Consider the following 25,212-nt stretch of genomic DNA (forward strand, 5'->3'; position numbering starts at 1 on the left):
ATATATATATATATATATATATATACATATATACTCGTATATATGTATATATATATATATATATACTAGCAAACCCGACAAACTCTGTTTCGCCACCAGATGGTTTCGTGAGAAAGATGAAGAAATTTTTAGTTTGTTTTATATTTGATATAAAGAAAACTAAATAAAACTTAAAAAAATATATAAAACTTGATTTTATTACACAACAGTAATGAATTTATTTCGATTACAAAAATGAAGTGTTTTTTAGTTGAACTTCTCTAAGTAAATGAAATTGAATCCGCAAATTATCACATATACCACATTTTTTGTTTTTTGGTCTGACGTTAACACAAACAAAGCGGATGGTTTTCCAACTCGTGAGCAGGCAACGTGTAACTGCCCATGTGAAAAACGATGATTTTCTAAATGGCACGATGCCATGCACCACTAGTTGTCTTAGCTATAAACCTGCGGAGCCCGAGACCTTTCCAACGAATGCAAAATTGTCGGAATCGGTTCGTGCGTTCTGGAGTTAAATCGTCAGGAAGGAAAACCCGACTTATTTTTATATATATATATATATATATATATATATATATATATATATATATATATTATATTTTTATGGTGCGCATATAAATTTTATTATTTCCAATCACTATTTAAATTACTATTATCATTATATCCACTGCCAAAATGTGACACATAAAAACGAAAGCAATTTCTATCTAATTACAAAAATGCGAGATAGCTCAATAAAATAATAAACTTTGAAGCATTATATTTTATGCAACTTTTAAACGAATTTGATCAGAATAATTGGCGGAACTAACGAATGAGTGGATCTGAATTTACATAAATGTATTAGCATAAACGAAAATAATTGGTTTTTGTTAATTGGATTATTATCAGAAATAAATAAATTTTATAAAATATGCTCAAATTAATAAAAAGTACTTTCAAATACCCAATAAATTGAAGTACCGAGCGCACGATAATTGACTAAAATATCTTTATATCTTTTTATAAATCGCATCACATTTATTGCACTCAGGAAATTTATACTTTATTACTTATAAAACTGAGGAATATAAAATTTGAATGTTCATAAGTATAACATTGATTAATGAATGCATGTATATTTTTAAAATATTGGTTCGATTCGACCAGATTTTTTGTTTATATAAATAAAAACATCTTTGGAGACTGAATAATAGAGCTTTTATCGAGTTTATTTAAATATAAATAAAATTGGGCAAAATTTGTGAACGGGGATGATGTAAAAGTTTTATTTAAAGCGGCAAGTCATATTAATTGCAGAATTTAATACATAGGATCATATATATAAAACATGCTCCATTCAGATTTATTATAAAAAAACTGAATGAGAAAAATGCACTAATAATTAAAATAAAAAATGTTGATTAATAATTGCAGGATGATTTCAAATGCATACGTGCCCATGCAATATCCTTACAATATAATGCCAGTTAAATGGTATAGTACTAAAAAAATGCTTTAGAAGTAATTGAAAGCTATAAAATTAAAACACACACAATACACCTATATACACACAAACAAATTGAATAATAGAATTTTTCCTAGGGCAATATTTCTTTGACCACTTTCGGTTCGAGAGTCCTTTCCAAATATTGTCATTTACCAAAGAGCCCCACCACATTCTATTCAGGAACCGATTTCAATATGAATTCAATTTGAAGGTATTAACTCACAAATAAGAAAATCTCGAACCTCCCTCGAAAGCTTAGGGTTGATCTTTCATTATATTAACAACAGCCGATATACGGCGTTGAATTTGAACGCTATTCAGCGGGACTTTCAAAGCGGTTTTTTGTTCGCAGCAAACGCTTTCAGCGCTAATGCCCCGAGACGGCCGTTGCCGCGCGGCATCTTCTCTTATTTACCCTGGTGGAATTTTGTAATCAGTTTCAATGGAATTTATATTAAAACCATGCGCAATATTACGACGCCAGCGCAAAATTCAGTTTTTTCAGACTTTGCTTCGTTCGGCGGTAATGGCAGCAAAAAGTGTGTGGAGTTTGCTGTTATTGGATAAGCCATTTCCGCGGTGTTGAGAAGTTTCACTGATTTTAAACAACGATTAAAGCTACCGCTTCTTATAACGGCTTATCATGGTGTTTTTCTTATTTGGCTTAAGTGTTATGAGTTATTTAAGAAAATAGATAGCTGCTTTAGTATAAATATTGCAAATTTTGTAATCAATATAATTATATGAACTTTTTATTTTACTATTTGTCTAGTTTACATTTATTTTGCCCTACTTCTATATTTTTTATTTCCTGTAAAATTGCTCTTCTCATACTGTTAGAAAATAGATTTCAGTAACTAGATTGGAATTGGATATAGATTTAGAACGTAGTATTTTGATTGCAATATTTATGGTAAAATGTTATACAAAGGCAATTTTAGATATTGCAGAAGATGAGATAGAAATGTAAGTATATGACTTTGCTCGTGCAACTAAATTCTACTGCTATACTCTTATTCTATTTAAAAAGTAGTAGATTAAGTTAATTAATTTTACTCTTTTCAGTCTAACAATAAGTTCACAATTTATATCGTAGACTTTTGAGCAATTGATTGAAATCTCTTCCAGATTTCTTTCATACTTTCTTGGAATTTTGGGTACTTAATATGTAACTTAGATATTTTGGTATTCTGGTAAGTTAACAAGTTTGATATATATCTGATATATCCCACAATTTAATGCAAAAATTCATTTTAAAAGCATTGGATTTTTACAGATTGCTTCTACAAGGTATGATATTAAAAATCACAAAAAATTTAGTTCCAATCGTACTTCATAGATCTAATAATCCTATAATATCTATTGTTTTCTAAAATTATTCTTGTAGATCTTTTATGACATTTATCTTCTTTTCCAGTCTTTTTAATAACTGCGTCAAATTTAATAATATTTATTAAATTTATTGATTTAGCATGTGTGTTATCAGATCTACATCAAACAATTTTATACTACATTTTCTGTTATCTTACTTTTGAATAAATAAATTAAATTTAAATATTCTCCCTAACACATCGTAGTCCTACAAAGTTACCCTTGCGCAACTTTTAGAAAAAAACTGAAGATATAAAACGTGCTTTCAAAGCCAATACAAGAAAATTTCATGTATATTATTAAAATTTCATTACATACAGCAACTTTACATGAATAAATTTGAGATAATAAACCCCTTTTCGTAAAGCGCTTCAGTATAGAACACATGTGCCTACTTTTTTCTCATCTCATAGAAGATTTACATAACCGACCTACCAGAAAAGTAAGGCGTCCCACTTCCAGCCAATGCGACCTATTTTCATCCAACTTTTATATTATAACCTCAATACAAACTCAATAAGGCATTTTATATAAATAACAAGAATTATTTAATAGATAATCGTTTATCTAGTATCTCTATTAAACAACCCTTACCCAATTTGTAAGGTATATATCAAAATTAAATTAGTATGCTTAAGAAAAGCGATAAAATATGTATATGCTATAAAACCTTCCAAAATTATTATATTTTTGAAAAAAAAAAATTTTTTAAATGAATATTGGGGATAAGATCTCTAGTGCTAATTGAGGAACTAATTCTCTGGTAAAATATACTGTAAGATAGCGTTGTTATGGCAACGATATGTTATCCTTCTTTCTTCGAGTAAAATAGTAGTAAAAACCACCAGGAACAATATAAAAGCAAATACTTAGTATTTTGAAAGTTTTTACTACGAATTTATTGGAAGAAAAGAGCGTAACATAGCGTTTTTATGGCAACTATTTTATCAGAAAATTGGCTCCTGAGTGTAAAGTATAATTTTCTTTTCACACTATACATGTATACATATAAGATATTAACCATTTGAACTTGTTAATAATATTTATAATTTCAAGAATGCAGTGCTCAATTGTAACCATCTAGAGTCGAATCGTGATTTCTGAAGTCCAACCTAAACTGTTATTTACAAATATCGGCATGTTATTTCTTCATTACAGTTAAGTTAAACAACATATGTAAAATAAAGATTTACATATTTATATTAAAAGTAACAAATGTAGATGTATAATGTATAAATGTTATTCCTTTTATTTTGTTTTTTTCTTCTGGATTATGAAGTAAATATATTTGCTAAATAAAATATTTAAATTAGATGAGGAAAATATAGTAAAAAGTTTTTAATTATGTAAATGTACGCTTAATTACTTAACGGTCGTAGGTCACAAATAGGTAACATTCTCTCTGCAAATGTATTCAATATATGAATCTTGATGCGAAATAAACTAAATATTTTACACCAACAAGAGGAAAAATAGAAACGCAAATAAAAATCAAGGATTCATATTGGCTTATCGGAAAAAAATCCAATCTTTTCTCGACAATGAAACTCTTATTTACAAGACTACCATAATTCCTATTGGATGGATGGAGCTTTGGGACAGCGCTGGCAAATCAAATAAAAAATCTGAAAAATCGAAATGCAAATAGATGAATATGTAAATAATTTTATTTATATATCTTAGATATTAATAAATGTTATGATCAAATTTTATCTGAAAGCTCTATGGGGTAACCTGTTAATGTGCGGCCTAATGTGAACTAGTTCAAGCCTCCGCTTTGCAACAAAATGGCGTCCCGACGTCGAGCCGCAACGGTGTCAATTTTGACTTGAAAATATAGATAATAAATATGTTTAAATTAAAACTAATCCCATTTCGGGCAAGACCGTGTGAAAAAATAATGGAAAATCTCGCACACCAATCTTCCCCGAATCGAGTTGGAATTTAACTCAGCTCAGGAAACTGCCCTAGAGCAGTACCACCCATTATTATTAATACTATTATTATTATCATTCTATCTATCTACTCTAAATGAACTATTTTATAAAAAGCTGTGGGCGTATGAGTGTTATATTAAAATATAAACTCCACTTGTATAAAAAATATATAAAATTTATTGATTATAAAAATTAATTATATAAAAATATTATGATATCAAAAATACAAGTCCAATTGTTTTATTTTACTCATGACTAGCCTGCTTGATCCCCACAAAACTATTTTATAAAAATATATACGTTATTTTTCTTTTTTGTCCTTTATTATTTCTTATGAAAAAATCTTATTTCTCCAACGACTTCAAATGCAAATTAGCTAGAGTATAACGCCAACCATTTTCTTACAGAATACCTTACACGAACTCATACGCGTTTTTCCTCGTCGCACCATTTCCCGTGCAAATGTTCCGCTCGGGAGCAGAAGTGCATCTTGAGTTAGCGCCGCCGCGTGGTTAGCGACGCGGGCGGAATCATTTCGACATAAAACTACGTCTCGGCCGCTTTGCCAAGAGACCCGTTAGGAAAGATACTTTCGTCCCGATGTGGTAGTTTTTATGACACCCTGAACGAATTCCGAGTTTGATACAAGAAAAAAAGTTACCTTTATTAAACATCAGGGTGTGTTTCGCACGGTAAGGCTTTTGTGAGATTGCTTTGTTATTTATCTAGTGTGGGCAATCTACTAGATTATTTTTAAATATTTTATAACTTTATTTTAATAAAAATAACTAAATTCACATGCTGTACACAGTGCATAGTGTGTATTTTATATTATAGAGTATTGTGCATATATTATATATACTCAGTGTATTGTGCAGTAACTTCAAACTGTAAAATGAGCTTTAACTGGTATTTACTATAATCATTTCATATGAATAAATAAATAAGTTCTATAAATAATATTTATACAATAACGAGTTTTGGCCTTGTTTTCAAACATTGTTTTTATATGGGATGATTCTATTTGCCCATTCGGGCTAATCTGTTTTTTGTCCATAGGTTACATTGTTTGTGCATAAATCAATTCTGAGAATTTGTTGGCAAGCATGAATTAAGACTCAACTTTGTTAAATATATATATGCATTTAAAATTTTGGTCTAAAAGATTATTAGAGATGAGCGGCCTACAAAGTTTAGGACATATTTGAGCACTACTAAAATGTTTTAATATGAACGCAAATATTCAAAAAAATGTTTTGATTTATTTTTTGAACAGCATTAAAACTAAAGAGTCCTAAAAGGTGTTGAGATAATTTGATCAAATACTATAACAAGTGTCCTATCTCTGTGCAAAAAAATATTATTACATTTTCTATAATAGGGCAAATATAGAGGACTATTGCGCATGGAAGCATACATTTACATAATTAAAGACCTTTTACTATATTTTTCTCGTCTAACTTAGATATTTTATTTATCAAATTATATTCACTTCATAATCCAGAAGAAAAACCAAAATAAAAGGAATAGGCTAAATTACGTTTGTGAGTACTTTTGCAATCTATATTTCCAAGTGAAAACCAATGTCACTACTGCTTGACAACAGACTGTTCGGAGCAGGATCGAATCCAGGACCTCTGATTCAAGCAAATATATACGCTTGAATTTGCATATTTTATATGGATAAAACAAATTTAGTATAGAAATTACATTAAGAATCGACTTTGCCACAATAAGATTTAATTTTTAAAACCGTAAACCATTAAGCAGTAGTGCTTCTACTTTTACTAAACTGAGAAAATTATGTTTTTATTTATTATTAGATTATTACAACTGGAAAGCATAGTCTTCATGTTTCCTTCTAATATCAATATGTAAAAACTGTCTTCAATTTATTATGACTTCATCAAATTGCCAAGTTTGTAATTCATGTGGAAAAAAACCCGTTTTTTTATTATACTGATAATCAAATAAATGTAAAAAACATTATATTGTATTCAGGAGTTATCGACTTAATAAACAAAGTAGCAAAATATTGCATTCCCTTCAACAGAGTTGGCATTTTCTTGCTCAAAATATGCAAAATATAATACAATGCATGTATTCATAAGATGCAAAATAACAATATAGATTTATAACACCGTACTTTGAAGGCAAGCTTTACGATAAGAGAATGAAAGTGCATATAATATTTATGCAATTGTATTTTATGCGGAAATGGAAAATGCTTTTGTTATAGGATATCTCTCAAGTATAGCTCTAGTGTGAAATTTATTGAATAATTTTAGTATAAAACGATACATAAAAGTTAATGCTTTATTGCTCAAATAAAAGTTTTATTAACGTATAACTAAATGTGAAAAATATAACGGTAAATATATTACAAACACTGAACGAAATGAATTGTGAAAATTGAATGGGAAATAAATATTATGTACAAACATTATTATCCCATATAAAAATAAAGTATTTTTATTGATAAATAATAAACTCTCTTTAAGTACTGGTAACTACTTCAATGAAATAAATTTCTTACGATTATTAAGTGCTATTTAATATCACAATATTTATTCTCAAATAACTATTGAGTGCACTACAGTTATTTTATTGGTTTTACATCTGCTGCTTGCAAGATTATTCGAAATAAAAATTAAGACGTGATAAAATTTAGATTTAAACTGAAATTGTTTGTTTATATTAGTAGAATAGTTATTCGACATAGTATTAATAAAATAATTAAATACATATAATTAAAGTAAATAATATTAATCATATCAATGCCCCAATTGAAGATTCTTAATAATTAACACTTAATTGATATATAAAGTTGATAGTATTATATTATTATAATAACACTGGACAAAAAAGTCGCACTAATATAGTTATACTACACAAAAATGATGTTAGAAATCCATAAGTACTATGGGCAAAGTTTCACACAAAAACAAGTTAGCAGTATCAATTCAAAATACAAAATATACGAGTACTATAGTAGTATATATTACAATTTCCTACTAAAGCAAGAAAACTGCGTGTATCATATCATTAATTAGTTATTCAATTAGTACTCCTGTATTTGGATTTTCGAATATTCACGAAATTGTAAAACTTTTGTCTAATATTGCTACAATTCGAAGCATCAACTTCTAAAGTATAATTATGTTAGGAATAGTTTGCCAACGTACAATACTGAACACACATTTGTTTTAATTCAAAAAGTTTGTGCTAAAATTACTCGAAAATTAGACTTTTCTATTGTACTTGTACTATACGAAGTTCCCAATTAGAATACATTTCAGAAATTAAAGCTACACTTTTATAATTTAATTATAGAAATATTTATTACTTTACTCAACAATTACTGTTGTTGATTTATTAGACATTGTAAATTATATTGCTTTCATTAGTTGAATTAGAAGATAAAAATTGTTATTAGATTCATCTTTTATGGTAGGCTTTTCAACGACGTTTTATGATATATATATATATATATATATATATATATATATATATATTAATGCCAAATCCACATACTTCAAAAATAGGATCAGTGGCAAAGAATGTATTAGGTTAATCATATGTTCAGAAAACATAGTTTTATACTGTTTGAGATTTTTAGAGTTTTTACAGAAATTAATTTATTCTTTTGCTAATACATTGCGTGCTTTTACCACATTTGAATTTTCGCATTTAAACATTCAAATTTTGTAAACTGAGCTCGTAACTATATCAGTAGGAGTTTTGGTTTTTAATATAATATTTATATTAGATAAAACAATATATCTCAACTACGGAAAAATAATGAAAAGTCTTTGGTGGGTCTCTGATGTGTCTAAAATAAGTCATAATACTTGTACTTGCAGAATTTTAATTATAATACTTAGATTAATTCAATAACTTCTAATTATTTAATATAATTTAATATTTAAATTAAAGTTAATATGTATGAAATATAATCTTTTCATGCGAATAATATTATTAATATAACAAGTACACTTGCACAATCTCTTACAGAATATTTCCATAAATACAATCTTTAATCTCTTTAATTGATCAAGTATTACACAAATTATTTACATAACATCAAATCAGATGCGAATATCAAATTCTAATAACTATTGAAATTATGAGATGAGTCGTCAAAAAGTTTATGCAACACGACATAAATTATATTTATATATACTTGTCCATTTCTATATACATCAGTGGGTCATAAAAGAATTTTGGATGGTAGTCGTCACCGTGTCCAAGGCCACATACCAAATACTGCGAGAACCACTTTTTCTACGAGCGTGATTAAGTGATGGTAAGAGCAAAAAATGATCCGTGAACCAGTTCTTTCACTACTTTCTACTTGTGCGCTTCACAAAAGAATTATTTATTATTCATGACGTTACATGATGACCTTCGCGATAGAATCACATTGAGAATTAAGATTCTCAACACTTTTGGATACTTACACGAATGTAATAGAAATTTGATATAGAGAATGAAAAAAATCATGTTTTGTAAAAATTGTCAATAGTTGTGGTAATAATTTTGCGTATTATTTGAAATTTTTATTATGTAAATCGCGTTTGGTATTTTCATAGTATTTTAACTAATCAGCATGTTTCCCCATCAATAGGAATCGAATGTTTTTTAAATAATTCAAATCGGATGGTCCGTATTCTCAAATACACACACATACATCCATTTTTCTATGGTATGCCAAAATGTTCAGAAACATTTGAAACATACAGATACGCAAAAATTTTCATTTTGTTTTTTGTAATTATTATATCTTACCCTACGAGAAATTAATTAAAAGAAATACTAGTGGTTCATGGCATCGTAGCTTAGGACAAATTGCTGGAACTCCCCGTACCAAAAACTATTTTTTTAGAAAAACTAAAAATATTTCAAAACTTTGAAAAAAGTAAACTTCAGAATTTTTGATAAAAAAATTATTTTTTGAAAAATAAGAGAAAAATAAGTCTATAAAATTAACGTTTTTCTAAAGCAATCGCACTGGAAGGCTGTTTTAGAGTCACAATATCGGATTCATACGAAACCTATAGAAATACATATAAAAATTTGTACTTATTATTATGATTGAAACTCTGAAAATGCTAGACCTACATATAAAATTTAGAAATAGAAATACATATAAAATTTCGCAAGTTGTTCATTTTGTCAATCCAAGTAAAATGTTTTTTGAATCATTCAAATCGGACGTTCGTTCAACTGAAATACCATTTTTGGCACTTTTTTCCCCGTTTGCTTATCAATATAAGGAGATGCTATGCTAAAAATCTAGTGTTTTTTAAATGATTTAAATCGGTTGATTCGTGTTCTTGATATTGCTGACGAAAAATGTTATCGCACATACATACATGCACACACATGCAAATACACACACAGACATAACCCTTTTTCTCTAAGGTATGCCAAAATGTTCAGAAATCTTTGTAATATAAAAAAAAATTCATTTTCGATTTTTTTGCGTTTGCTGTAATTTACCCTACGGAAAGTTAAAAATAAATTTATTTTACAATAATCCAATTTTAATTATTTTCGGATAAAATTATTTTAATTATTTTCATTTTATACTAATAGGTTAATAAAAAATCTATTTTGAGAATGTTTGATTTACTAATTGTGCGTTTATGTGTGTCATTTAAAAAAAACGAAGAAAAACAAATTGTTACTCGGATATTCCCAAGCACCATAATAACAAAAGATATTCTTAGTAATAAAATAGAGAAAAGATGAAGGCGGTGTGAGTTGTATTTAACGTAATCTCTGCAGTAATAATGCAATTAAATATATATAAATTGAACTTTTTATTAATCCATTGTAGCTAATGGAAAATGTATGCAGTGATTCCCAGATAAATAATGAATTTATATAAATAAATAAAAAAACAGTAAAGAATTTTTATCTGTGAAAATATATAAAAGGTGATAACGCAAAATATCACATTGCATTAAAATATAGAAATAACATTGAACTGAAAATCAATATTAATTTTATAGGTGTCTATTGGAATTGCATCAATTTTTGTTGTTTATCCTATTTTGTATATTTGTCTTTTTACTAGAATCATTTCCAAGATTTATCTGTGATACAAAGAATGATAAAAAGTCTGTCAATTCCAAAAATATTTTTTACCAAGAAGTACAGTTGCAAAAATAATTTATGCTTAATTCGCACTTCCAACCTTACAATTTTATCTCATACAGCTTTCTTGGTACCAAGATTATGCAAAATATGAGAGTCATCATTTATAATAAAAGTTATTGTTGCCGATCATGACATAATATTAGATTTATATAGAATTTTATATAATATGTATTATCAAAGACTTGCTATAATAAAATGAACATAAATTGAGTACATATACAAATAACGTTAAACATCTAGCGAAAACAAATTTGAAGGAATAATTTAAAACTCGGTAGAAAATTATTCACTGCAAAGTATTGTAAAACATGTTTTTTTTTCTACTTATAAAAATTATGAAAAGTTAGGCAAAGCGTTATGAATATATACTTTTTTATATTTTCTTGTTTTAAATATATTGATCATAGTGTTAAATTTTAAATTAATATTATTATGTTCAAGTATAAAATTATAATCGACTTCAACCAGAGCAATAGCACTTAATGATAGTAATGTGAATTATGAAATATTTTTTTTAGTATTTTATTTAGTATATTCTAGTAATTTAGTGTAAATTAAAAAAAATAAGGTCCAATGCGTCATGGTTTAAAAAAAACTCTAGACTTTTAGAGGAAAAAAACATAATAAATAAAAAATATGTACTATAGAGTTTCACAAATATAAAAAGAAGTGTATGTAATAATACAAAAGAGAGATTTGACCTAATTGAATACCTTGATAATAATAGAGATTTATATGTTTCGACTTGAAATAGAAAATTAGAACAATTTGGAGATTTGGAGTTTTTGGCGCCTACAGGCAATCGATAATAAAGCATCTCAAGGTATTTATAAATGAAACCGTCGATAGAATTGATTTATTGTTTGAATACTTTTTTATGGTTTTATCTTTAATACAACAAAATTAGGACTTTTTGTGGTACTGTGAATTTATTTATTCTTTAATTGACCAACTTGGAGTTTCATCAAAATCTGGCGGAATTCATCAGAATTGTTAAATGGTAAAATATTTCAGAATTCCATCATTAAAAATTTTCTAGTAAATAAATGAAAACCTCAAATGTCACCATTTTTACCAGTGCATTTCACTCACAATCAATTTAAATTTTTATTATATGGAAAAGCTTTAATGTGGAATAATACATTTGAAATGAATGTGTTATCTTCAGGTTTTTATTTTATTCTTCAGTATTTTCTTTACTCAAAATTTTCTAATTATCAAGTATTTTACCATATTACAAACCTGATGAAATCCTCATAACTTTTGATGAAACTTGCCACTCTTTAGTACTTTTTTTAAAACGCTTCTCAAAGTTGACCGATTTAAAAAATTTCAAGTTTATAATTCAATAAAATGTCTTAAAAATCGAAAATTTGGGAAAATTGTGTTATTTATTTCCGTGGTCGTAGAAATATCATTCACGGTTACGGTTCTAAAGTTTAAATAAACAAAGTTAATAAAAGTTAACCACAATACTCGAGAAATTGTCATAATTTAACCAAAGCTTTGAGTTACACTTGAAAGCTCATAATTTCCAAACAACGTGAAATAATTTTCTTTTTCAATTAGTAAAGACAGTTAAGGTCAAGGTCAAGACTATCGCCCGTTTTGGCTTGACGTTAAGTTCTGGGACATCTTGTACAATGGGTGTGATTTGGTACAAATAATTCTAAAAATTACATTTTTTTAAAAAAAACTTAATAAATTCCAACAAAAAAAGTTCTACTTACATTGCGTTCCTCGTATCCGGAATCTCCCGATTACTCGGTAATGAGTCACTCGCTTGCTGATTGAATCTATTCCGTTTATAAGGGTCTTCACCTACATGCAATGAACCTCCTTGGACATAATTCTTCTCGTCGAAATATCTCCACGATGAACCCATCGAGGACGGTTCGTCGTTCGTGAAGAAATTCGGCCCGGAAGCCGCCGGCATAATTGCTGCAACCGCGCTTTGTTGACTGCTCAGAGTCTGTTGCTGGGAATGGCTTTGAAGTTGCAAATGCTGGAATGACATTTGCTGACTGCCATCCTGAGGATATTGCACGAGGAGTAATTGTTGCTGCTGTTGTGTTGATGGACCTGCCAGTTCTTTGAGACGTAGTGCTCGGTTTTCTGTCTGTAAGAGATAATAATTAAAATTAAAATTTGGCAAAATAATTATAACATAGTTACCTTTAATCATTTTTTTCAACTCTGTTTTATTTAGCAATCAAAAAAACAGAAAGATTCCTATGAGCTAAATTGGCGATATTTAAGAGCGATGTCTAAGAAGAACTCCAATGAGATCTTCTTAATTTAACAATTAATATGATAATATTATATTAGAGCTAATCTAAGACTAAATCTAAAAGCCAGTGCCGTTTCAATCTCCTTATGCCAAAAGGTTGATTTTGTCATGTACCACGGAGAATTAGGCATTGTACGTAGAATTTTTGACTGTGACTTCTGCATTATATATTCGATTTATAAGCACAGCCCCAGAGCTCAATTCCGCAGGTCCAGATTGGTTTGATGATTGCTTTATATAGCAGTAATTTATTTTCAACGGAGAGCTTAGACTCTTTTTTACTTGAATGGTGTTAAAATTTAAAAAAAGACAGATGTTTACTATTTGAAACTTATATCATCCAAATGATAACGCTGTTATTTTTTGCATATAAAATCAAATATCACTGACATCTCTTCTCCTACTCTAGCTTTTTATTGATGCAGTTTTAGGTTCATAATCCATACTTCAAATGTAACTCTAACAACATATGTGGGAGAAAAGACTACCAGGTCTGTTAAATAACATCTCTTGCAGAAATCAATTTTTTGGGTAAAGCTCTTAAACAGCTAAATCAAGTCTTGTATTTGAATTACAATATTTCTTAAGAAATTAAATTTTTTCAGGCATACTAATTTACTTTTGCAAACTTACTAATTTACATAAAATGCAATACACATAGAGAAAGGTGTTTGAAATGACTTTAACTTTTATTCCTATTTGAATTATAATCTGTCTATTTCAGGAGGACATTTAATATTTATGTTGTTAAATTAACATACCCCTATTGCAAAGGAAAAATTTTTGTTGTTTTATTTTAGTTTTGATAATTTTTTAACATACTTAATTAGAATCGTTAACTAATGCGCTGAAAAGTTGATTTCATTTGCAATCACATTTCAGTTTATGATCAACAGAAAATCTAAAATCACTGCTGCTTGATATCAATCTAGACAACTCTGTATCGATCCCTTAACCAATAATTAATATACCCAAGTTTTTATTTCGACCAGCTGGATAACTTATATAGTTTAATAGGCTTTACACTACATGTAGTATGAGGTCGATCAGATCAATCCATAATATTGTTTCATAAGTTAATTTAAAACAACACAAATAAACTTGCAGTGAACAAATAAATATCGACAATAATAATCTATGAAAAACTTTTGTTACCAAAAAATGATATGAAATATCATTCATATATAATTCTAATGTAAATGCGTTTTACAAAGGAAATTAAATAGATTATCATTCTGTCTTTTTTCATACACTATTATTGAAATTAATTAGCTTGTTTTTAAAAATTGAATGAATAACTTCTATAAATATTTGTGACATACCAAGATATATATTTGAACAAAGAAAAACTAAATTTTTTTAAATTAATATTTAATCTTTGCGGTCAAGTTAAAAACAATTAGAATTTTTAGTAAATTATTACAATCAATCAATCAATCAACAATGGCAAGAAGCTTTTCGGCATAAATGATACTCTTTTTTTGACATTTTGAAGAGAAATATAAACTTATCAAACCATTAAACAAGTTTCTAAATTAATTAATTAAATCAATGGAAGGTTTGTTCTAAATATGCTAAAGTACAATTAATTAAAGATTAACATTTATAAATAAAACTAATTGAAATGCAGCTCACATGCAACTGCATTATTATATAAATAACCAATTAACATCGCACGTATAAAGTAAAATTAATTAATTTAATTAGTTAGTTATGCAATTAAATTTTGAGTTGCAAAATATATATGAAATGCTTCAAAGCCACGTGAAATAATTAAATTAACTTATTTTCTACAAAGTCGTTAACCCGCAATGCCCTATGCAGTTATTTACTTCAAGATCTAGCATTTAATCTCGGCTAGAAAGAACTTTAAATTCAAGTTCCTTTTGCATTTTAATCTGTGCCGTTATAAAAACTTTTTATATGCTTATGTTCAGCAATTTACTTGGCAAAACTCCTTTAATGTATGCAAGAGTTTTCATTCCCGCAATTTTTCCTCTCACTATTGAGGGAAAAAGAAAATCTCTATACGGGACTTAAATAAAGTTAAACTATTCTGAAACTCAGTTTATTAAGACAACAGAGGTTGAAGAGAAGAAGCATATACGCGATCCAAATAAAAACAGCAAATAATAGGATAAAGGGAATTGTAGTTGCGTACGAATTCGATTTACTTTCCTATGAACGTTCTAAACAAACTATACTCTCTAAGGGTAAGACTGCGAAGAAACTGTTATCAATTCCGGACAAATCTTGTTGAGTCTCTTCGCGTATTTGAGTTTTATTATTTCGATTGAATTACGTTGCAAGTTCATTGTTTGCTATGTGCTTGAAATATGTGGATTATAAATATACGCCAACAGATATCTTTGAAAACTACCTTAATTTTTGTATAGGGCTCCATGTGGCATAGTAGTTTGAGCTTTAACCATTTAACAGCCTGATATAAATCAATCAATATATATCTATGTAATAGGTCGGGCCATTAAGGTCCAATTTGAATTTAAGTAATAATACTATCTTGACCAAACGAACTCGATTATAACACGTATCAAACAAAGAACTATCGTACTATCCTCACTAAAATTCCTAGATAATTCCTGATTTTAATTTGAAATTTGTATTAAAATTTGTCATCTTATACTTTTACCCCATATAGGCAGGGTGAAATGGGGCTGAAAACTGATCTGATTGGGATTGGGAGAACAACCATGTTGGTGAAAAATTCATTACAAGATTTGTCCAAATAAATAAGAAAATATAAATATTATAAAAATAACGTATAAACCAATATCATAATAAATATGTATATCAAATTCATATATTAGAAAGCATTATTATGCATACCAAAATAATGGGAACTTCACATGCATAATAAAGTCTATATCAATTGTTTAATTTGATGATTATAGACTAAAGCCAAATCGGCAAAAGTTTTAGTTTTGGCACATTTTTAAACTATGATATGATAATAAAAATGTTTCTTACGAGTTTTTTTTGCATGAATCTCATTATAGTATTTATTTCGTTTGCGTAGACATATCACACAAGTCAAGCAACGAATAAAGTTTCGCGATACAATTAAAGGACCAAGAGAAAAACAAATTTATAATTCTAATTCCCAGAAAGTTCTTCAATTTCACGCGATTTGAGTCCATAGTGTTGAATGCTAAGAAGTTCGCGTTAGTCTCATTTCCAAACGATCAAGTCAAAAATATATATTTTCTCGCAGAAGAGTAATCTACGACTCCATTAGAGCATCAGAGTACGACTGCGAAGTTAATTTAACTCGCGACTGGCGGCGGTAAAAAGGAGGTTAAATGAATAATTACATAAGCCGCAGAAATAGACGTAATAGACGGCGGAGGAAATCCGATAAAAATTAGAGCAATTGGCAGGTGATACTAATTGCTCTAATGGTGCTGCCTCTAATAATAAGTCAATGTAATTTTTCTTATCTACTGCACATACTTTCTGCACTATCAAAGATGGCTACAGAAAATAGTACGGAAAAAATATTTAACATAAAATAAACGCGTCCAAAGATGTTTCCACCGAAATGAAAGTTGAGAACATTCAATTTCTAAAGACATTTTTTATTTCAATTTGTTTACAAAATATATTTCCATTCGTTCTCTATATTTGTTCGAGTATTATGCGATTTTATCTGCTTCCTTACACATGTATGTATTTTGATGAATAAGCCGATTTGGTACCTACTAGGAAGCAGAAAAAAAGTATCTAAGATCTTTGTGAAGTTTTGATGTTATATCTACTAGCAATTCCAATGGATAAAAATTCCAGTATTCTAGATGAAATATTACTTTTCAAAGGCCAGAAAACAAAATTGAAGAGGTGAATAACAATCGTAAAAACTGATTGTAATTCTAAATATTACAATATTTAATTTTTTGAATCTTAATTAATAATTAAGATCACAATTTCAAAAGGTGGATTTCGTTTTAATAGTCAATGCATCATTTTTTTTAAAATCATCATTAGAAAAATAGAGCCTATAAAATCATTTAATATGAATTACATTTCTCGCGTTATGAATGTCGCGTTATGAATCGCCTGATATCAATCATCAGAGATAGCCATTATACTTTAATTTTTATTTGGAACTTCTGATATATAAGCTGTTGTATTCGAACCTAACGATTAACATCTTTAAGATTTGATTATTTTAGTGTTAGAATTCATCTAGTATGGCTGATATAATATAGATACAACGATGCCTGGGAAGGGCTATTTTTACTTCCCAACATATTTTAGCTCTATATTTACAAGCGAAAATTGATATAGTGTTGTCCCATATCTGAGATCGTGACGCGGATTGAACTTTAAAATAGAGATCAAAATGTTTCCAAGTACAAATAGGCCTTACTCGCATTATTGCAATAAGTTAAAATGTCATCTTCATTAGAAAAAATGATAAAAATATATAAAATATAGATAAGCCATCCATTGGGTTGTAAAATCGACGTTCTGGAGTGAAGTATCAAGTTATTATATTACGACGTTAGCTCATAGTTTAATTCAAATTTCTGTTTAACGAATGAAAATAAGCCAGAATAAAGAAATAAAGATATTGACATTTAACACAAAAATTTTATCACCAGTAAAGTTACTATAATCGTTCTGCCATAAATATCTCAGGTTTAGGTAACTGATGATGTATCAAGTAGACAAGAATAAATGCAAAAAAAGTTTTTTTAATTTTTATTTCATTTACAACTGTCCAGTTAAGTACATTCAATAAATTTGGGGAATTTACAATTGTCAGCCGAGTATTAGACTAAGTTATATACTAAATGGGCATGTTGAAAAAACAACTCAATAGTTTTTTTCCCATTAGTTATAATATTAACAATATTTTATTGATAGTGATATATAATCTTAACTGTGTACTTAAAAATAATTTCTTATAAATAATGACTAAGTTATTTCAATCTTCATCGGGGAAATTGATGACTTAAATTTTATCACAAATGTTAAATTAGTAGATATACAGGCCTGCAGTAGCTTGATAACCCAAAGATTTATTATATTAATTTGCTGCGATAAAACAATCCACAAACAAGTGAAATAAAACACTTACAGCCTTTTGATAAGAACACAATAAAAAGAGTGCCATTTCTTCTGTTGTAAAGAAAATTCACATAGGCATTGCGTAACATTGGCGTAATCACACCGCATTCACCCGAATTACAGATAAAAAGTCATTATTTAGCGCCGAACTCATTGTCAGAGTGTAGCAGATAGCTGGGGCCCGTTATCTAGTGCTCCCCAAGGAACATCTAGATTCAAATGTTGAGAGTCTCATTAAGAGATCTCCGACGCTCTACAACACTCTTCCCGCGGACTCGTTATAGGATAATATTATTCAGGTTGCCTCAACGGTACGAGCTACGAGATGTTCGTAGCCAAAGTGTCGTACACGCATTAAAGATGCTAATGTACACAATACACATTATACTGTCGTCTATATTCCGAGTATGATTTACAGAAAAGGTGCTCGAAGTTGTATTATATGATATCCATAAAAATATCTAACGGATACTTAGGCTACCGTACCATCTTTTTATGTGGCACAAATAGAATAAATGGGAATTCAAATAACGTAATGCAAATTCAACTATAGTGCTGAATAGCATCGTGCCTTAAGACAAATTGCTAGAACTTCCCGTATAGGAAATTAAAAATTTTATAAAAGCCACAATATTTGTTTAAAGCTAAAAAGATGAGATTTTTGAAAATTTTGAATAAAATTACTTTTTTGTAAATTTGAATTTTTTTCAAAGCAATCGTGCTTAGAGAAGAAATATCGCAGTGTAACGAATAAACATTAGTGAGGTCCCATAGAAATGTAAATATTTCGACGTATTATGTAAATCTCTAATTATGTAAATCCTGATAAATTTTTTTTATTTCTTTTATTGGCCTCTGATAATATTTAGCCACATACATAATATACAATACATAGATAGCATATATATTATATTAATCACTTACATCTTAATTTTACTATCATTAACGAACCTAATTATGTAAGGGTAACAATTCAAATTTTGCAATAATGATATCAAATTGAAGGGTTTGATCAGTGTTTTTAAAGAGTGCAGTTCCTCTAACAATTAAATACCTGATAATTTGATATGCTTATGTCTAATGATAATTTTTGACCGCCAAGTCGCATTTTTTTACTTTTTTCATTGAATTTACTTTTCTCCAGAACCGCTGCCCTTGCTTTTCCTAAAATTTAGTCAATTTGCCATTTGATCCATATAATAAGTAAAATATAATTGAAATCGGACGCTATGTTATGTCAAAAACTGATTTACCATTTTTGGCTCTTTTTTTCTCGTATCTTTGAAATGACTGGGCCTGCCTTTGCCAAACTATTAAGTACATTTCCTCATCAATACGAATCAAATGCTTCTTGAATGATTCAAATCGGTTGATTCCTGTGCTCAAAATCGTCGATGAAAATTTGTATCCGAATACATATACACTTTCGAGTTTTATCTATGGGAAGTTAAAAATCTAATGTAAACTTAGGCTACTGTAACATCTATATGTTGCACAAATACACTTAACCGAAGTTCAAATAATGCAATAAAAATTTAAAAATTTCAATTTTTCGTCATGCTGCATTAACTTAGTTCATGTTAATTTCGTTCATTATAACACATTTTGGTCATCATATATGAAACTAAATGCCCAACAATATATACCTTAATCAAAAATAAACATCTGAACGATTTTTTAAGACAAACAATTGTGCCTTTTTTATAAATTTTGAGAATTGAACCCTTTTTCTAGTACGACCATAACATTTCAGGACTAAGAACTTTGTCATTAAATATTTTATCAAAATTGTTAAAGAAAATTATTATTTATGAAACAGCTCAGCTAATTTTCACCAAAGCACTATTCCAAACCAAATTTTTAGATTTATCAACAAAAGAATTCTGTACATGAAAATGCCTTATATATTTTATATTAGGAAATATACTAATTGAAATCAATAAATTTAATAAATAAATTCTAGTCATTATGAATATATTTAGTATCTTGAAAATACTTCAAAATTAAAAACGTCGCTAAATAACAATGGATTTTGATAATACTTATTTTTGAGTAAGCATATGTGTAATAAATTCAGTTCTACGTTATAAGAGATTTTATAAGAGTCAAACTTTCATATTTTATTAAATAAAGTCAAATCATATAATTGTTATATATACTTTATCTGTATTAATTATAACAAATTACTATGATGTTCACGCAGAAAAGTTTTGTTTTTTTATTTTATTTTTTTTATAAAATTATCATAATAATTCCGCATATTTGATCTAATGATGGCAACATTGATCGTTAGGGAAATAAAGAAACTTCAACATTAACTTCCGCAAAGTAGTTTATGTTATATACTGCACTTCATTTGGCAACAAAGTATATTTCTTTCGATGGAAAAGTTGCAATGCTCGGAGTGACGATGGTGCATTGTGCATTTGTACGAGCGTTTTCATGACGCAGTAGTAATTCAGTTTTCTAACAAAACGCACACGTCCTTCTGGATAGAGAAATGAAGTGAGTTATGGCCAAACGGAGTGTATGGGAATTCTACTATAGAAAACTCTTCTGACTTAATTTTAACGTTGGAGTGAATCTCGAAAATGTAATAATGCTTTTTGTTTATTAAAGAAGGATTTGGAATTCGGTGGATATATTATATTTGTTGTCTCGCAACATTTTTTTCTGGTCATAATTCGGATTCCCTAGTATTTTGCAAAAACTCGAATAATATATAACGAAAATTATCATTTTTTTCTAAAAAATTCTCTATAATTCATATATCCATAATTATGTTTCAAATGCAATTCAACTCATAAATATATCATACGCACGCCACTTCAAAACGTAGTAATGATATCACAACCATTAAAAACAAACATTTTACAACGTGACTAGACTTTTCATTATGAAAACAAAAACGAACTATAAAAATAATTGTTTTCCATGTGAAACAACAGTTGTTATAGTTGTTAAATATTTTCTATGCGAGAATGATTTTTTTTTTCAAATAAATGCATAAGATAACAAAACGCTGGTTGCGCGCAAGCCATGCAATTGCAGCACGGAAAAGCAAACTCTACAAACCACCGAGGGAAAAAAGTAATACAATTCATTATATGCCTGATATATGAGAAGCTTAAAAGGGAAGTATTTTAATAATTTATGATATAAACTTTTATAAATTCTGCTTGCATTTATAACGTCTGCACTTCACAGTATTTTGTAAAACGATGCCACGATTTAGAAGAAACTGCATAAGAGATAAAAATATAAAGCTACGTCTTCAAGAAGGAGACTTAATCACTCTAGATTTGAGGCTGCAAGTCATGAAGCTGGTTGAATATTTTTATCTACATAGAATACTGTACAATATACACCTGTAGACGCTTCCTGAAATTATATTTCAGTGATTCTTTTCATTTAAAATTTTCTTATATTTTGAATTTTGGAGCACATCTGAGAAATCGAATATTGTAATTATACAAAGATTCCAAAACAAACTTTGCAAGAACAAATTATCTCATACGTAAAGACCGGAATATTGATTCAGTAGGTATACGAGAAAATTTAGATAAATAGCCATGAGTATAAAAACAGAATCATAAGCCAACCAAATCGTAAAACCTTCCAAAGTTCCACAGAAATGAAAAACTGAACAAAAGCGAGAACAGCACTCTTCTGATATTTAATAAAGATAAATTATATACCATCATACATATTGATAATTCAGTATTCGTCCAGTATTATTATTTTTAGTATTAAAGTATAGGGGAGGGGGGTAAAGTGGTAATGGGAATCATAGACGACGAAGTGCAAGAGAATTATTTATTTGTAGTGGTTCTCGCACCATGGACCTGCCTTCAGCAGACTACTACATTTATTTATTACTGGTCGTCCAGTCACTGAATTGGTATCTGGTATCATTGGTATTGGTATTGGTATCATTGGTATCATTGGTATTGGTATCATTGGTAATCCGATTAAACTTACTGATTAGGCTCTACCAAGAAATTTGCTGATAATCTGTATTAGAATAGCAAAGAAAAAAATCTTTATAAATATTAGATTTTGTTACATTTATTAATTTTAACATCTACAATTGACAACTAAGATTTAGACTCAGTGGAATGTGTATGTGTAAACATATAAGATGCATATGTACATCAACGAAAATTGGTCACAATTTCACCAAAGCTCTAGGTTGGCTTATAAGCAAAAATCATGTCTTTTTAGCTTTTTACTTACTTTTCTCTAAAATGTTCCATAATTCAAAATTATCAAGTATTTTACTATTTTACAATCATGATTAAATTTGCTAATTTTTGATGGAACTTGCCAACATATTTTAGAACATGGTTTTAAGAAGGAATTCTGAAAGTCGAACAATTTTGAAAATATTAAATCGATAATTCAACAAAAAGACATAATTCTTGAAAATTTGGGACAATTAGGTAGTAATTTTAGGACTGTGGTCCTAGAAATGTTATTAACTGTTACCATTCCAACGTTTAAATAAACAATAGTATTAAAAATTAAACAGAATAACAAAAAAATGGTTACACTTTCACTAAAGCTTTAGACTGCACTTAAAAGCTCATTTTATACGAACAAAGAGAGACACTTTTTCAGATTTTTGTTTCAGAACAGTTGCGGTCAATACCACCACCCGATTTCGTAGAGTTTAGGGAAATAAATAATAACCTAGAAAAAAGTACTAATACAAATACTAGATGCCACTTGAACCACATTATTTTCCAAGATTTATTTATATTTTATAGATGTAATTTGAATTTAAACTTCAAGTTTTCTACTTCTTTTTTGTTTTAGTTATGAAAAGCCTTAGCCTTTGAATATACTACTAAGTCAATAATATGAAATGATATTTTTACTAATATAAGTAAGCACAGCTCGTCGCCCTATGTCTATAATGTCATCTCATTATTATTTAAATAATTTCTCGCTATGAGCAAAAAGTGATGGTAGCATTAAATTATACAAGCAAATGACTATTCTTTTGCGCGCTAGATAAATCAGCGCATTAGAAGGATGCCGCAGGAGAAAAATAAGCCCAAAGAATTCGCCATGACGCGAAATTGAAATTACCGTAGAATTACGAAGAGTTTGAGATAAGTTAAAGAAGTGGTCGTAAACTTAAAAATAATTTTCTTCGAAAGTATCTGCGGTGTGGTAAGTTATATAATGCAATGCTTTAAGGCATCTCGATTAATCACTGGATTTTTAAAATAATATATATATATATATATATATATATATATATATATATATTAAATTTTTTATATAATTTTGATGTTAAAATATGTGATATTCAGTTTTCAGGGCAATACATCAATTAAAAAAATTTGTATGACTTTAAAACATTTTTATTTTTTCCATACGTTTCGACACATTGTTTTGTGTCATCTTCAGTGGACTATGTAATTGAATTAATCCTAATTATTTCATATTATAAATGTTCACAATGCACTAAAAAACCAATCCTTGTCATTTTAAGTTGAACAATATATAAATTTTTGACTGAGATTTTTATGAATTTGTAAAGTACATCACGCCGTACATTTCTGTGCTCCGATGCACGGGTGACGACTGAATGTACGTCAATTTTTTTAATTGATGTATTGCCCTGAAAACTGAGTATCATATATATATATATATATATATATATATATATATAAATACGATTATTAATATGTTACACATACGGCAGTTTTATTATTGCTGCCCTTGGGTGGAATGTGCAGGTCAGTAACATAAAACGTTTCCCAGTAGGCTTTTCTGAGAAATATAGTTGTTCGGATTTATACGAGTATATCGCATGCGAAAAAACCAGAGCTTTCGAATAACATGTGTACACTAGTTCTAAGACATGTATTTTCAATCAACGGCATTTATATTTGTGTAAGATTATGTCATTAATGTCGTTCAATGTAATATCAATATATACGTATGTAATATAAGATATACTTGATTAAATTTCTGCAATCAGCTACATTTATCATTTAATTTTGTTTTCCTTACGCTTAGTTCATTGATTAAAACTAGCAATTTACTAACTGAAATTAAACTGCAATAAGAAAACAATACTACGATTTTAACTAAAGCATTTGAATTGATTCCTGCGATGTGTACTATCTATAAGAATTCTTAACTGCAGAATTAAGAACATTATTACAATGTTCAACAAACATTGTTGAAATATTAAACAATGAATTGAAACTCCACAATAAATTGATACACTATGTCCAGCTTCGAGATAGTTCACAAATGTTAAAATAACAATCACACCGATTTAACAAATCATTAGTTGTTTAAGATAGATAGATAGATTTTTAAATTATAATAATCTTTAAAAAAATAATGCACCCATTTATATATTTTTTTAAGTATATATATTTTTTTATAGTGCGCGAGAATTTGAGAATTAACAAAATAGTATAGGAAAGTACAGAAGAGAGCTAAATGTAGAGAATTTTCACAAAAAGAGAACATAAATTTTAAGGGTAAGCAGCGTTTTGCTAATTTTACTTCTTTATTCCTACAAAGGTAAAAAAGCATCTTAAGCTCATAAAAGGTTATGAGATGTCTATGGTGACAAATCTTTAAAAACGGCAATGTTGAAATTGGATTTCTAAATTTCATCCTGGTGACTTCTCACTTCAAGAAGAAAAAGCTCTGGTTGTTCAGTTAAAGTTGGTTAAGAAGAAATTGTCTGCTTTGAACTGTTATCACCAAGCAAACGATGAATTTTGATGTCTACATTAAACCAACAAATTAAACAATGCACTTGAAAAAAAGGCCTGAATTGCAAATCGGCGAATTATTCAGTTATTGACATCAAATGACTTGACCATTCTTCC

At 28.4% G+C, this 25,212-nt stretch overlaps 1 protein-coding gene across 1 annotated transcript in view; it reads right to left on the minus strand.

Moving 5' to 3' along the window:
- The window catches only part of LOC113387006 (polypeptide N-acetylgalactosaminyltransferase 2), a 723,548-nt gene that overhangs the window by 137,128 nt on the left and 561,208 nt on the right, over positions 1–25,212 (minus strand). Inside the window, exon 2 of the mRNA XM_026624766.1 lies at positions 12,696–13,084. Within this exon, the coding sequence (XP_026480551.1) occupies positions 12,696–13,084 (389 nt within the window). The remainder of the gene's footprint in view (positions 1–12,695; positions 13,085–25,212) is intronic.

Source organism: Ctenocephalides felis, unplaced genomic scaffold, assembly GCF_003426905.1.
Source record: "Ctenocephalides felis isolate EL2017-DRISC unplaced genomic scaffold, ASM342690v1 CF-g0.4_SCAFFOLD_03571, whole genome shotgun sequence".
NCBI classification, from domain to species: Eukaryota; Metazoa; Arthropoda; class Insecta; order Siphonaptera; family Pulicidae; genus Ctenocephalides; species Ctenocephalides felis.